The 15,000-nt window shown below is 44.9% G+C and overlaps 1 protein-coding gene across 1 annotated transcript in view; it reads right to left on the reverse strand.

The window, feature by feature from the left end:
- Positions 1-1,946: 1,946 nt before the first annotated feature.
- The window catches only part of LOC132977157 (serine/threonine-protein kinase 4-like), a 32,684-nt gene continuing 19,630 nt past the window's right edge, over positions 1,947-15,000 (reverse strand). Inside the window, exons 10-11 of the mRNA XM_061041592.1 lie at positions 11,427-11,578; positions 1,947-5,553 (exon numbers count right to left, since the gene is read on the reverse strand). Of these exons, the coding sequence (XP_060897575.1) occupies positions 5,395-5,553; positions 11,427-11,578 (311 nt within the window). The 3' untranslated portion in view covers positions 1,947-5,394. The remainder of the gene's footprint in view (positions 5,554-11,426; positions 11,579-15,000) is intronic.

A 15,000-nucleotide genomic window follows, 5' to 3' on the forward strand; every position in this document is an offset into this window, starting at 1 on the left:
CATCATTAAGTTAGTAGGTATTCATGAAAGAGCTGGGTCTTTATCTTTTTCTTAAAGGTGCAGAGGGACTCTGCAGATCACATGGAGTTTGGAAGTTCATTCCACCACCGGGGGGCGACAGAGGAGAAGAGTCTAGTCAGCGTCATAAGATCCAAGTCGCTGCAAAACACCTCCCTGTAGGAGGCTTTAAAAAGATCCAGACTGTCCTGCAGTGTGGACGCAGCCTCAGATGATCACCTGCTGCACCGGTTCTCAAATGAAGCTAGAAGAACATTTAAGAAGAACAGTTAAATAAATATGGTGAAGCCTTTAAAACGAGGCCTTTGATCCTCACTGATAACAGCTGTGATCTTTAGCCCCTCCCCCTCCCTCATCACTAACACACGCTGGCTTCAGTTTGTGTCTGAATCAGCAGCTTCAGAGTGACTTTGTGAAAGGTCCGGCGTGTTAACAGGATGATGGATCACACCTGTCAGCCTGTCAGCTAACATCAGCTCGGCTCATCACACGGGGGGGGGGGGGGGGGGGGGGGGGGGAGGAGGGGGGGCTGTCCCGTGAGCCCGCTGCTGCTCTCTGCAACAGCTGATCCTGATGTCTGTTTACATATTCACTTCTCCTCGCCTTCGTCTTTGTTTTCACCCTTTAACTGAACGATGTCTGCATGAAGTCATTTCACTACACCTTGATTCACCTTTGTTTATAAAGGAAGAATAAATCTGCACAACAGGAGCTTACTTACTATCACTCTGATCCTAAACCATGCTGAGGCAGGGAAGCTGCAAGTTCCTCTGTTTTAGACTTCTGCATGTTTAATCTCTTTTAAAATATGCTAAAATATGAGCGAGGAACTGTTGCATTGATGTGCTCATTAGCGGGATGTATAAGACTATAAACGTCATCCATCTTTGAAGAGGAAAGTTTAGAGAACGGGAGCCCACACAGTTATTAAAGTGAGATGATGTATGTGGTCAAAACATGCACGTAACCATTCTTTATGTGAGATCTTAACTATCAAACAGCTCCAAAGTTTATTTTTCTCGGAGCTGTTCCAAAGTTACTCCATTAGAGAAAAGTTATCTCTTTAAAACAAGACACCCAGAACATGGGTATTTATCCAAATGTTATATTTTAAAACAGCCTTAAAAGGTCTCATATCCTCCTCCTCCTCCTCTTCAGTTTAAATAAGTGTCAGAGCTCCTCAAAACATGTGTGTGAAGTTTCTTGTTCTAAATCCACTCTGATCCTGTATTTGATCATGTCTACAAACCCCTCTATTTCAGCCCTGCTCAGAACAGGCTGTTTCTGTGTCTGTACCTTTAAATATGTAAATTAGCTGTGTCTGACCACGCCCCCTCTCTGGAAGGACTTGGGTGTACTCGGTCTTTCTCGCTCCATGTCCTATTGTTTACGGTGAGAAGGCAGACTCAGAGGGCAGAACAAACACCTAGCTGTGGGAGTGTCACCCACCTGGGGGAGGGGCTACTGCCCTTTGTGATGTCATGAAGGGGAAATCTCCAAACAGCCTGTTAGAGCACACATTTTCTGAAAAGTGGAGCAGGGAGAAGACGGAGAGGATGGACTTTTCTCATCATTGGGGGGTTTGTAGACGGACTAGAGACACATGTTAGAGTTAGAGGAACATGAGGAAGAGGATTTACAGAATTTGGGGTTTCCTCCTCAAATGTTTCAGATTATTTAACAGATCTGAGGGGACAAAAAGGAGCGTTCAAAAAGTCTAAACGGCTCCGTCACTCTGACCTCTGCAGGAAACTGAGGAGGGAAACTCAAGAAGGTCGTCCTGACGAGCGGAAACATCGCTGATGTCACACTGGGAGGGAAACGTGGTGGAGTTCTTAATAAAGCAACAGCACAAAGTTTTACAGCGGGTCAAAACTCTTTAACGACTCTGAACCATGTTAAAGTTTTAAAACAACGACACCAGCGCCTTCACTTTCTGCACTTTTTATTATTTTCTTTATACGACAGGCAAACAGGAAGCAATCAAACAAACATCAGAGATCTCAAAACATGGCGTCCACTGCAGACTTTAAGGCAAAAATATACACTTTATAACCTGTGGACCAATCAGGCGTCAAGACAGGGAGCGAGTGCAAAAACATGACGAGAGCTCAGCAGGTAAGACGACTCTCTACAAGATGTCAAAACTACGGAAGCCTCAAAAGGACATGTGCATCCAGACGGTTGATTTGACTTTGTTTTTAAAGGATGAAATCTCAAACACGACTCGACATCGCCCGGCTCGTTATCAACGTGTCGGTCTCTCTGATTCGTCAAGGTCAGTGATCAGAGGAGCCGAGACGTTGTGATTTCTTTCTGATAAACTGGTGATGTCGAGAAGGAGTCGTGTTCGTCTTACGCAGCTACATCATGAGACTTCCTTTAGAACATGTAGCGACGTTTCCCCGTGGTAACAACAGGTTACATTTAGGTCGTTTTTTCAACATTTAGACTCGTTAATCTCGTTATCTTGGGATCATAACGCCGTTTTCCTGACATAACGACTTCATTTCATCGTTTTCTCAGAGGTGAAGTCGTTATCGCGGCGTCTTCATCACGAGGTAACGAGACGATCTGGAGAAAAAACAACCTTAATGTTCCTTGTTCACACGAGATAACGGCTTTAAATTAAACGTTTGGTTGAATGTCCGCTTTGGGCTTCCGTACCAAAACATGAGAAGAGTTTCTGTTTCCAGTGATTACGACTTTATTAATGAAGCAGCTCAGACGTCACGTTTCATAAAAATCTAATTTCAATTCCTTTTTTTTTTCAGAGTATTCACAAACTCAAAACACAAAAAACAGCACGAGTCCAAACTGAGGCACAAAGATGAAAACTTCCCTTTTGTTTGTTTAACAACACGGAGAGAAGACGAGTCGTTACAGCGTGCTCTTTATATTCAGATTCATCACAGACACGAGGTTACTTTACACCCTGAGGACTTTCATGACCTGAGAATCTGCTTTTCATTCTCACACACACTCCCGGGGTCAGACGGCCGTGACCTCCTCTAAAGCTACGTAGAAAAAATAGAAATCCTCCCGCCGAACTGAGCGGCGAGCGGCTCCCAGGAACGCCAGGGTGTAAATCTTGTGTGAGCGTCTTCCTGGCACACTCGGGTTCAGGCGGCGGTGCCAGATCACACTCATTAATCCAGCAGATAAAAGCTTTGTTGAATCTCTTCCATAAATGTGTCCGGCCCGGCTCGCCCTCAGAGACGCCGGGCGCTCAAATTAAATCACTGCAGGGCGCTGAAGGTCGGACGCAGGCGGAGGGAAACATTTCCCTCTCAGTCCTGTCCAACATTTAAACTCCAACTGCAGAAAATACCAAATTCAGATCTTAAAATGTAACAATCATTCAAAGTGGATAAATCCAGATCTCTAGAAAAACACATTAAAAACTTGTTATCACAGGAAAACTGAGTAACTGAAAATGTCTGACTCTACGTCGGCTCAGGGCTCCGGTTTGTTCAATCAAAAACAAAAACAGGATGAAAACAAATCATTTCAGCTGCCCGACAAAAAAACAAACTTGATTCCGACATTCAGAGTAACGGGGTGAAAACGGCGTCTCACTCGGACGTCGGCTTTTCACTAAACTCTTTCATTCAGAAGCTCCAGGTTTTTTATATTTCTCGCTGAAGCTAAGCGGAGAACTTTAAAGACTCTAAAGACGAGTTCAGGGGTTTTATATCTTTTAGTCTTTTCTCTGAATCATCGAAGGCTTATTGACGAAAACAGAGACTCAGGGGCCGACTGATAGGAGAATTTTGGGGGCAGATGTCGATATGTCGGCCGATATCTTTCTTAGATCTGTAGAGATAAACATTCATTGTGTTGAAGACAAGATGGTCACTCGACTGGAAAATAACTGAGCATGAACGTACATCACTGCTGGACACTCTGGAGAGTGATGATGTTTGTGAGTAATCCATACAGCGCCCTCTGCTGGTGACAGAGAACTGCTAATGTAACGCAGTGAAACATTTTATTTGACTGCTGAATAAATCGAGTAATATCGGCGCATATCTGTGATAAAATGAGCCGATACTGATGGTCACTGGATTTGCTGATATCGGCCGGCTGATTTATCGGTCGGGTTCTAGTTTGTTCACATTCATCGTGAATGTTTGATCCGATCGATAGAATCAAAAAGTACTGAAGCTGAGAGAGAGAGAGAGCAGGGGCGGTCGAATCAGATTCATGCTGACGTTTTAAAAACCTATTGGTGGATCATTAGAGTCCGTGTCCACCAACCAGCAGCGCCCGTTTCAAAACTAAATCAGCTCAACGTTACAACCCTGAGTCGGCTGTTTCTATTCACAACGCTATCAGTTGAAACAGCGCTGCTCTTTTCAATGTCATCTCTCCTTCACTGACCAATTAGAATCAAAAAAGGGGCGGGACTTCAGGTATCAGCTTTGTCAACATGTCTTCATCTTTTTAAGGGAACGGTTTCAGATGAAGAGCTGCGGCGGTGACATTTCTTTGAGTGGAGGTGAATATAAAATACATGAACATTTTTAAACTGCCACGAGCGAGGGAAACAGAAAGTAACTTAGCAACGATGAGCGCTGGTTGATTGGCGCTCTGCAGCGGAGGTTGTGGGCGCTGCTGCCGTCTGTGGACATCGACCAAGAAGATGAATAAGTAACATTGCTGTTTCTTATTTCACAGAAACAGTGATGATGTGTTTGAAAGTAGAAATGATCACATTTGAAGGTTTTTTGTTGCCGTGGTAACAAAGCAAGTTATAGTACAGTTTGATTTGTAGAGGTATCATAATGAAGTTTAGAACTCTGGTATCGTGACACTCCTCTAACCTGCAGCTTCAGAGGCAGGAATGTGCTCAGACTAACATGATCAGAATCTAAAGGCCGCCCCCCTTTGACAGAGGAGCTGGAACCAAAACCAGAGGAGTACCTAAATCAAACAGTCAGCAGGTTAACGACACAGTACCACGCGCTTTAAAGTAAAAAAAAACTGAAGTAATAAAAGATCCAGGCGGCTTTCAGACACGGAGACAGTTTGGAGGTCAGATCAGCGGCTGGAGGAGAAACGTTAAACTTTCTGTCATTCTTAATCTGTGAAAAAGTTCTTAAAGATCCAGAAGACGGGACGACAGAGACGTTCTGAAATCACAGAAAGACGATGAAAGTCATCACCATGAGAGAAGAGCTCTGTGTCAGCTCGTCCTCTGCAGCGTCCACACGATGAGGCGTCACACCCGGCCGCGTCGTCTCATCGCCGCTCGTTCAGGGTTAAAGTGTGCGGCGTGTTTGTTTTGTGAAACCTCGTCTGTCTTTGTGGCGTTTCAAACCTCCACAGAGAAAACAACAAACTGTTCTCTGAGACGACGTCAGCACGATCGTCTCAGAAGTTCTGCTGGCAGCGTTTTTTGGCCTCGATGGCGTCCAGGATGGGCTTCCTCTTGGCCTGGTAGCGCTGCCGGATCTCCTCGATCTCCTGCTCCATCTGAGGGTCCAGAGAGGCCAGACGCAGACGGAGGTCCTCCACAGACCACGTGCTCACCTGCAGACACACAGCACACATCAGTTTACATCGTGGAGTTATTCATGTCGACTCTAACACAGATTTATCCTCCTGCTCGTCTTCATTGATGAAAACGTGTCCACGGGCACAAATACAGAAAATGAAGGATGCATCCCGCCCCGCTGCACCGTGAGGTCCAATCAAAACGAATCGCTGACGGATAATCGGAACAGAATCGAGAGGCCACAGCTCTACTCTGATTCTAAAGCTTCCTCCCTCCCTTCTCCTTCCCTCCTCCTTCCTTCCCCCTCCCCCTCCTTCCTTCCCCCCCTCCTCCTCCTCCTCCTCCCCTCCTCCTTCCCCCCTCCTCCTCCTCCTCCTTCCTTCCCCCCCTCCTCCTCCCCTCCTCCTTCATTCCCCCTCCTTCCTTCCCTCCCCTCCTCCTTCCCTCCCCTCCTTCCTCCCCCCCCTCCTCCTCCTCCTTCCTTCCCCCCCTCCTCCTCCTCCCCTCCTCCTCCCCCCCTCCTTCCCTCCCCTCCTTCCTTCCCCCCCTCCTCCTCCTCCTCCCCTCCTCCTTCCCTCCCCTCCTTCCTTCCCTCCCTCCTCCTCCTCCTCCTCCCCTCCTCCTTCCTTCCCCCTCCTCCTCGTTATCATCACCCTCTGCAGAAAAACACTCTGAGGAGTTCAATCATCAAACAGTCCATTAAAGAACACAAACCCTAAAATATCTGAATCACAGCCGTGAAGATCAAGGCGTCTGATAGGAGGGTTTATTTTAGCAGCTCTGAAAGGTCATTACCTCTCTCTCTCTGCTGGTCGCTCCACTTGGAGACCTGATGCCTCTTTTATCTCTTCCCCCTGAGGGATTCCCCCTCTCAGCTTTTACCAGCAGCACTCTGCAGCTATTTATTACCCCGATCGATGAAACTAAAATAACACAGATAATCATTAAGAGAAGTGAAGGAAACTGGGCCGAGGTACGGGGTCAAAGGTCAAATAGACGCAGAGAGCAGAAACTTTGAATCTTTTTTATATTTCAGTCTAGATTTAGTGAATATTCAGTGACATTTTACCTCCTCGTCTAGGAGCAAAGAGCACACACAGCCCGCTCCACAGATGCTCCCAGCTGTTTTTTTTACTGCCCAGATACACTCAGGCGTTTGTGGAGCGACCACACTGAGGGCGAGGCGTCTCCGTGTAACGACACTTCAGAATCAGAATCATAACTGGACTCTGCATTGAGGAGTTGTGATCAGATCAAATCGTTACATTAGCATCTGGTCCGAGCCGTCGTGCTCACGTCTGTTTACAGAGGTCGACTCTTCAGCACGTTGTCACAGCGACAGTGTGAACACGAGGACAGTGTTCACTTTCAGATTTAAATAAAGACAGCCGTCTTATCGGGGAAATAAAAGAGAGGATAAAAAGTCAAAGTCATAATGTCCAGGGCTGCGAGTCTTTGGGTGTCTCATGATTCAGTTGAGATTCTAAACTCCTCAAAAAAAAGTGTGAAAACATTATTTCGGTCACTTATTTCACCACTTCAATAAAACTAATTGGTGTTGTATTTTATATCGTTGGAAAGCCTGATTAGTCACCTTTACAACGAGGTATAACTTGTAAGGATCGTGCATTTGTGAATTGAGTAACACAGCTAACCGTGTGGGTAGCGCCCTAAAAAAATGTGCCAAAATCCCCTGCAATGGGGCGCTGGTGGTGCAGTGGTGACCGAAATAACGTTTCCAAACTTTATTTTCTTCTGGATTCTGGATTCATGATTCAAAGTCTGTTTGTGAATGAGTCCAGACTTTAGGATCTACTCCAGTTAAACAGTTAGCATTAACAGGAAGTGAAGTTATGAATCTATTTAAAATCTCAGAAGATAAAAATCTTTAAATGAATGATTGTCGACTCTGAACACTTTGTTCTCTGGAGGAGAGAGAGCTGCCACACACACACACACACACACACACACACACACACACACACACACACACACACACACACACACACACACACACACACACACACACACACACACACACACACACACACACACACACACACACACACACACACACACACACACACACACACACACACACACACACACACACACACACACACACACACACACACACACACACACACACACACACACACACACACACAGAGACAAACACACACACACACACACACACACACACACACACACACACACACACACACACACACACACACACACACACACACACACGTTTTCCATCGTAGCCACATTGCTGCCTCAGAGTTTGACGTCCTGTGTCACTCAGGTGAGCGTCGGCAGCTGTAGAGCAGAGGCGGTTGGTTGTAAGGAGGCATTACCATGGCAACCGCAGCTTGAATTGAGGACCCCCGGACACTGACCCCCCCCCCCCCCCCCCGTCCGAAGAGGTTACGAGGTGCATTAGTGTTTTCATGAAACAATTAAAGGAATCTTTTTCAGTCATAATTTGCTTTCAGTCTGATTTTGTAAAATAAATCTCATCATGAGTTGGGTGAATGGTTACGGTTAAGGATCATGTGGATTTAAACTTCACTCTGACAGATGTAACTAAGGTCTCTTTGAGATGTGCTCAGAGGAAAGACGGGACAAGAGACGTGGGAAAAAGAAAACCGATAAGAGAAGAATAAAAATAGATAAACGGAGGAAACACGGAGGAGAGACAGCACGGAGCGATTGATGGAGATTGGATGTTCTCCATCTCATGAATAATGGAGGTGAGTGCTCTTCCACCACATGTTCTCTGCTGTCACACCACTGAACAGGCTGGAGCACAAACCCACGAAGAAGAGTAACTATGAGACAAGGACGCTATGAGAGGATTCTAATAAAACTCCATGTGGGGGGGTCTGAAGACGTCCAGAGATTCAGGATGTTTGAGGACAAAATGCACATTTTAAATGTTCAAACCACAAACTGCTGGAAACAAAGAAAAGAAACCATCACTGTCCTGGATCTAAAGGAAAACATCTGGCAGCAGAATCCTAAAAATAGTCCAGCAGACAGGTCTAAATTTAAACACAGTCGGCATGAAGCTGTCAGCAATACACCTCAAAGTGTAGAAGAAGAAATCAGCTTTTCATCCTCACAACAATAAATCCCCCCCGAGTGAGATTTGTGTCATCAAGTGAAGCCGATTTCACTTTGAAGAGTTTTTAGAGGAACTGCCTGATTCCTCTACGTGGTGCAGTGAAGCAGCCGCAGATATTTGTGTCTTTAAACATCCAACCAGTGAGCTGTGTAGAGAGTGAGATGATAAAGGTATCTTACTATCTGATCATTAAGGAAACATGTTGAAGTGCTGGCTTCTCTGACAACAATGCAGCAGCCAGTATGTCCTCCTTCTAACTTTAGATTCTGCTCCTGAATGCTCTGGATTTGTTTGGACCACATTGTGAAACATTTTGTCGCTCTGTTTTGTGAAGTGCTGCTAGAATAGATTTCTGATCTTTTATTTATAATTCTGCTGAAGAAAACATGAAGAGTGTGTGACAACTTACACAAGGTTGTTGTCATGACAGTCTTTGATACACCTATTGAGAATGATGCTCAGTGTGTGTGTGTGTGTGTGTGTGTGTGTGTGTGTGTGTGTGTGTGTGTGTGTGTGTGTGTATTACATCTCCAGGAGTAAAAATCCGGTTCAATCTGCGGTTACCTGTCAGCATCTGTTAGAGTAACAACTTCAAATACACAAAGGAAGTGATCCTAGTCTCAGGAGGTGCATTTAACAGTACGAGTGCACGCACGCACGCGATCTTATGTCACCACATCGCCACGGTGAAATCAGAAACCTTCTCCGGGGGTACATAACCTTTGTCTTTTCTTTATTGCACTTCTGTGTTAAATACTTGATTCTGGTTGGCCAATAAGACAAAGCAGCGGTCTGATAATCCATGACAGTACTAAGATAAGCAGACGGTTGATCAGAGACTCTGGAGGACTAACATCCTCTGTTTGAGGTTCACAGGGAAGGAAAAAAATAATTTAATAAATCATACAGCAAACAGGAAGGTCGCAGCGTCGGCCGTACAGCAACAACAGACTGTTGTCATGGAGACAAGACGCATGTTCTGCACACAAACGTCTCAGCTACTGAGCGCTAGGTGCACACACGGCCCCTCCTCACTAAACATTAACCCTTACTTAAGAAACACACCTTTCATAGAATAACTGCTTTAAGGTCTGAAACACGTTGCCGTTGGATACGCCCTGCAGGCGCGCTCAGCAGCCGGAGAGAGAGAAGCAGCGTTCTGTAAGAACCTTTAAGACCGAACAGGCAGCGAGGTCAGAGAAACCACCTCGTACTTAAAGGTCACATGTTTAATATTTAATTAATCTGCTGCCGTTTGTCCTGCTTAGACGTTTTGGAGCCAAACAAACAACCTCTGCTTCCACACTGCCAGAGAAATGGTTTCCATGACGATGGTTTCAGTCCATTTTTAAAGGTAAAAGTCCAATCCGATGGAAGCATTCACATGAAGTCTCTGTTTCTTCAGTCACATCTCTAACACTCACTCTTCTAAAGGCTCAAATAAACTTTCCTTTGAACAATGCGTAGACAACCGGCGGCGTCGTGAGCGTAATGTTTACATACTTATGTATGCGTGTTACTGGAGGACTCCTCTAGAGGGAGCAGCACTTAAAGGGGACATATTATGAAGAATCCACTTTGTGTTTTTGAACATATATCTGTGTAACCTGAGTGTCTAAAGATCCACAAAGTGTGAAATAAACCATCCAGTCCTTTGTTTGTGGTCTGCATAAGTCTTACAACACAGAGAAAAATGCTCTGTTTCAAATGTGCTCTCCTTGTGATGTCACAGTGGGATTCTGGTAAAAAAATAATAATAATCCCCCCCCATTTAAAGAGACACACACACCAAAACGGAGCGTTCTGAGAGAGCTGGTTTATACAGGGTCACAAACCTCCTCTGGTGATTGATTCATGTTATATTTTGAACAAAGCACAGCACAGATGTTTGATTTAGACCACAGGGGGGCTGTTTGAAAAGGTGGAGGAGGGGGCTGTTTGAAAAGGTGGAGGAGGGGGACTGTTTGAAAAGGTGGAGGAGAGGACTGTTTGAAAAGGTGGAGGAGGGGACTGTTTGAAAAGGTGGAGGAGGGGACTGTTTGAAAAGGTGGAGGAGGGGGACTGTTAGAAAAGGTGGAGGAGGGGGACTGTTTGAAAAGGTGGAGGAGGGGGACTGTTTGAAAAGGTGGAGGAGGGGACTGTTTGAAAAGGTGGAGGAGGGGGACTGTTAGAAAAGGTGGAGGAGGGGGACTGTTAGAAAAGGTGGAGGAGGGGGACTGTTAGAAAAGGTGGAGGAGGGGACTGTTTGAAAAGGTGGAGGAGGGGACTGTTAGAAAAGGTGGAGGAGGGGACTGTTTGAAAAGGTGGAGGAGAGGACTGTTTGAAAAGGTGGAGGAGAGGACTGTTTGAAAAGGTGGAGGAGGGGACTGTTTGAAAAGGTGGAGGAGGGGACTGTTTGAAAAGGTGGAGGAGGGGACTGTTTGAAAAGGTGGAGGAGGGGACTGTTTGAAAAGGTGGAGGAGGGGGGTGATATGTCCTCTTTAAATCAGACGGCGTAAACACTGATGTAGAGATTCTAGATTTGCATCATGTATGTGAACAAACATGGTATAGTTGCAGATTTGATTTATTAACTTTCAAATCTTTCCTCCACTGTTGTAGCGGCTCTCTGGTGTCTCATCACCATGACAACTCCACACTGCCCCTAGTGGTTATTTGCTTATTGCATCTCAAAGACCTGTAGCGTTCATTTCTGAGGACGTGCAGAAGCAACGCTCCAAACGACCACAGGATACACCAGGCTGATGTCATGTCTTAACGTATGCAGGATTTACTCACCACTTGAAGATCTCCTTCAGGGGGAACTTTGCGGTTGTCTGCGTTGTTTTCTCCTCTCCCTCCTCCGTCGTTGTGGCTGTTTGCCTCCTTCTCTTTCTGCTCAAAGTACTCCAGGAAGGACGGCTTGGCCGGCTGCATCGTCTCATCTCTCCCTGGGAGTCAAAGATTCAACAGTTAGTGTGACAGCAACAAGATGTGTGTTTAAGATCACTGAGGGGAACTTCATTTACAGTCTGATGTTTCAACAGAACGGGGAAATAAAAGAGATGTGTTTACAGTTTATATGCAACAATCTCAAAAATGGACAGGCAGCGGGTTCTGACTCCTAACCTGTGAAGCAGCAGCTCTGTCATTGGCTCTACACTATAAGAACCTGTTTTTATTCTCACTGTTTTTAATATCTCCGAGTTCTTTATGTTTCTGTTTAGTTAAAGGAAACATCATCAAGAAAACATGAAAACATTGTGAATGAATCCTCTCCTGTCATCAGCAGCACCTCCCTTAAAACGACCAGTCACACTAGTTTCTGCTCCGCCATTGTTGTTGACAATATAGATATCATAAGTCCCGCCTCTTCTTGATTTTGATTGGTCGGTCAGAGAGAAGTGGCATTGATTAGAACAGTGGTGTTCCTGGACCGGAGGAGAACGCTGAGCAGCGAAAATACAAACTCTACTTTTTCTGTTAAACTAACTCAAATATAAATGTATGAGGTGAGGGGTTGTAGTGCACAGCATGCACCAGCAGGGGTCAGCTACAATGAAGACCCCCGTTACCGTGGCAACTATGACTGAAGAGCTGATAGCCCCGGGAAGGTAAACATGCTAAGCTAACATCAGAGTGGAGGAGGGAGACTTATTCATGAGGTCATGATCATTTACAGAAAACTTTGGTATATCTTTTGATTGAAAGAGTTTGATATTAAAGTTAAAGTTAGTTCGCATACTGTTTTGACTTTCCGTCTTCTCCAACTCGCTCCGACTTTTAAGTACGACAGTAAGCTGACGTTCTCTGTGAATCAGCCCCCCACAAAGCTGCTTAATGAAGCTCTCACGAGGAAACAATCCATCTCTTACATCTGTCAGATTTATCAGGTTTTATAGATGCTTAGCTCCGTAATGATGATGAATGTCAGACACTAAGTTGTATGCTCCCATTAGCTCTCTTTAGCATATCCCTTAAATCGTTGCTGGTCTCACTTGTGTGACTCTTGAGTTTGTTTTCATTGGAGGACAAAGACGTTGGCTGTTTATCCTCCTCCTCTGCAGTCTCCTCACAGCGAGAAGCTGCCAACAGTCTGGACCTCTGAAGAGTCCATGTGTAAGCTAACCAGCTGCAGTTTCCTTAATAAGGAGTTTTTTCAACACAATCAGATAAAAGAAGGTCAGAGACATAAAAACACACAATGTAACGTCTCTTTGATTCTCCGTTTTGTTTCTGCAGTCGTGGAGCAATTATCTGATGTCCAAAGATTCCTGTAAACTGTGACCCGCTGTGCCAAACCATGCTGAGGCAGGGAAGCTGCAAGTTCCTCTGTTTTAGACTTCTGCATGTTTAGTCTCTTTTAAAATATGCTCTGTTATGAGCGAGGAACTGTTGCATTGATGTGCTCATTAGCGGGATGTATAAGACTATAAACGTCATCCATCTTTGAAGAGGAAAGTTTAGAGAACGGGAGCCCACACAGTTATTAAAGTGAGATGATGTATGTGGTCAAAACATGCACGTAACCATTCTTTATGTGAGATCTTAACTATCAAACAGCTCCAAAGTTTATTTTTCTCGGAGCTGTTCCAAAGTTACTCCATTAGAGAAAAGTTATCTCTTTAAAACAAGACACCCAGAACATGGGTATTTATCCAAATGTTATATTTTAAAACAGCCTTAAAAGGTCTCATATCCTCCTCCTCCTCCTCTTCAGTGTAAATAAGTGTCAGAGCTCCTCAAAACATGTGTGTGAAGTTTCTTGTTCTAAATCCACTCTGATCCTGTATTTGATCATGTCTATAAACCCCTCTATTTCAGCCCTGCTCAGAACAGGCTGTTTCTGTGTCTGTACCTTTAAATATGTAAATGAGCTGTGTCTGACCACTCCCCCTCTCTGGAAGGGCTTGGGTGTACTCAGTCTTTCTCACTCCATGTCCTATTGTTTACGGTGAGAAGGCAGACTCAGAGGGCAGAACAAACACCTAGCTGTGGGAGTGTCACCCACTTGGGGGAGGGGCTGCCCTTTGTGATGTCATGAAGGGAAAACCTCCAAACGGCCTGTACACATTTTCTGAAAAGTGGAGCAGGCAGAAGACGGAGAGGATATGAGACTGAAAACCTACACAGACAATGATAAGGCCATGTGCTGTACCGGTTCCACTCTGTGTCACTTGAGACCGGCACAGCATGGACTTGAGTCTACCTGCTAAAGTCTCTACTTGTTATGTTGTTGGAACGCTTTATTATGAAAGAGTCGAATCAGGAAATGAGGTGTTTTGAGCAGCAGCTTAACAAACATCTGCAGGAGAGAAAATACAACCCTCACAGATTCAGTCAGAGGTATCTCATAAAAAAATCCATGTGTGGTCTAATGCACAGAAAGTAGTCCATCCAACAGGCCTGTTTGAGGAGGAGAAGGGGGGTCGTAGTGCGTGGATATTTGTGACTTTACACAAAACCCTATGATACAGTACTACTGCTATATAAAACTGTAAAAACTGTGATAAGAATCTGAGGTCATATCGCCCCTGAAATAAGAAACCAAACATGTGGAGACAAGCCCGTCAGAAACTGCCCGGTCGACTGAGGAGAAGTTCAGGGAGAACTTTGATTCGACCTTTTCTCAGCCTGGAAGTGAAGATTGTATTTTTCGCTACATCATTTCAAACAGCAGACAGACAGACGACGAGACGAGCTGAATGATGCTTCAAAGGTCAGGGGGTGGATTTAAATTTGATACATACAGATTCATCACGGTGACGCACCCAGTCGCCCTTTTTTATAACCAAATCATCGTTCTGACAGATCTCATTTCCACACTCCACAGACTGTGTGATGAGGGAACGGAAAAGAGACCGGTCTATTTACTGGAAGAAACATGAAGCCGGAGTATTTGAATGCAGCTGATTAATTATGATGTGAAGTCACATCAGTGCATCAGCTGAATCCTGAGCTGGATTAATGTCTATAAAAAGATAGAAAGATGTTTGTCATCTGCTGACGAGCCCGTCATTTTGTTCCCTCTGCTCCGACACTGACCTGATCCAATCGGTCGAGCCTTCACAGCGGCCTAATCACCACGAGCAAACGATGTGGTTGTGTTTACTCTGAGTATAAACGTTTAAATGTTGGTTTATCTTTGTGGAGATGTTCAGTGATAAAATAAAGATGCTTTGAAGACGTCTCAAGTGAGTCGGATCGAGCCGGCTCTAAAGCTGGTAATGATGCTGGATGACTAAAAACAGCTAATGGTCTTCTTCTTCTTCTTCTAGCAGATTAACTGCAGAGGCACAAACATGATTTTAGTCTCGGTCTCAGCAGGATTAAAGTTTTTATTATTCCAGCAGTGTGAACACTTTGTTCTGCA

The sequence above is a fragment of the Labrus mixtus genome, chromosome 7 (assembly GCF_963584025.1).
Source record: "Labrus mixtus chromosome 7, fLabMix1.1, whole genome shotgun sequence".
Taxonomy (NCBI): Eukaryota; Metazoa; Chordata; class Actinopteri; order Labriformes; family Labridae; genus Labrus; species Labrus mixtus.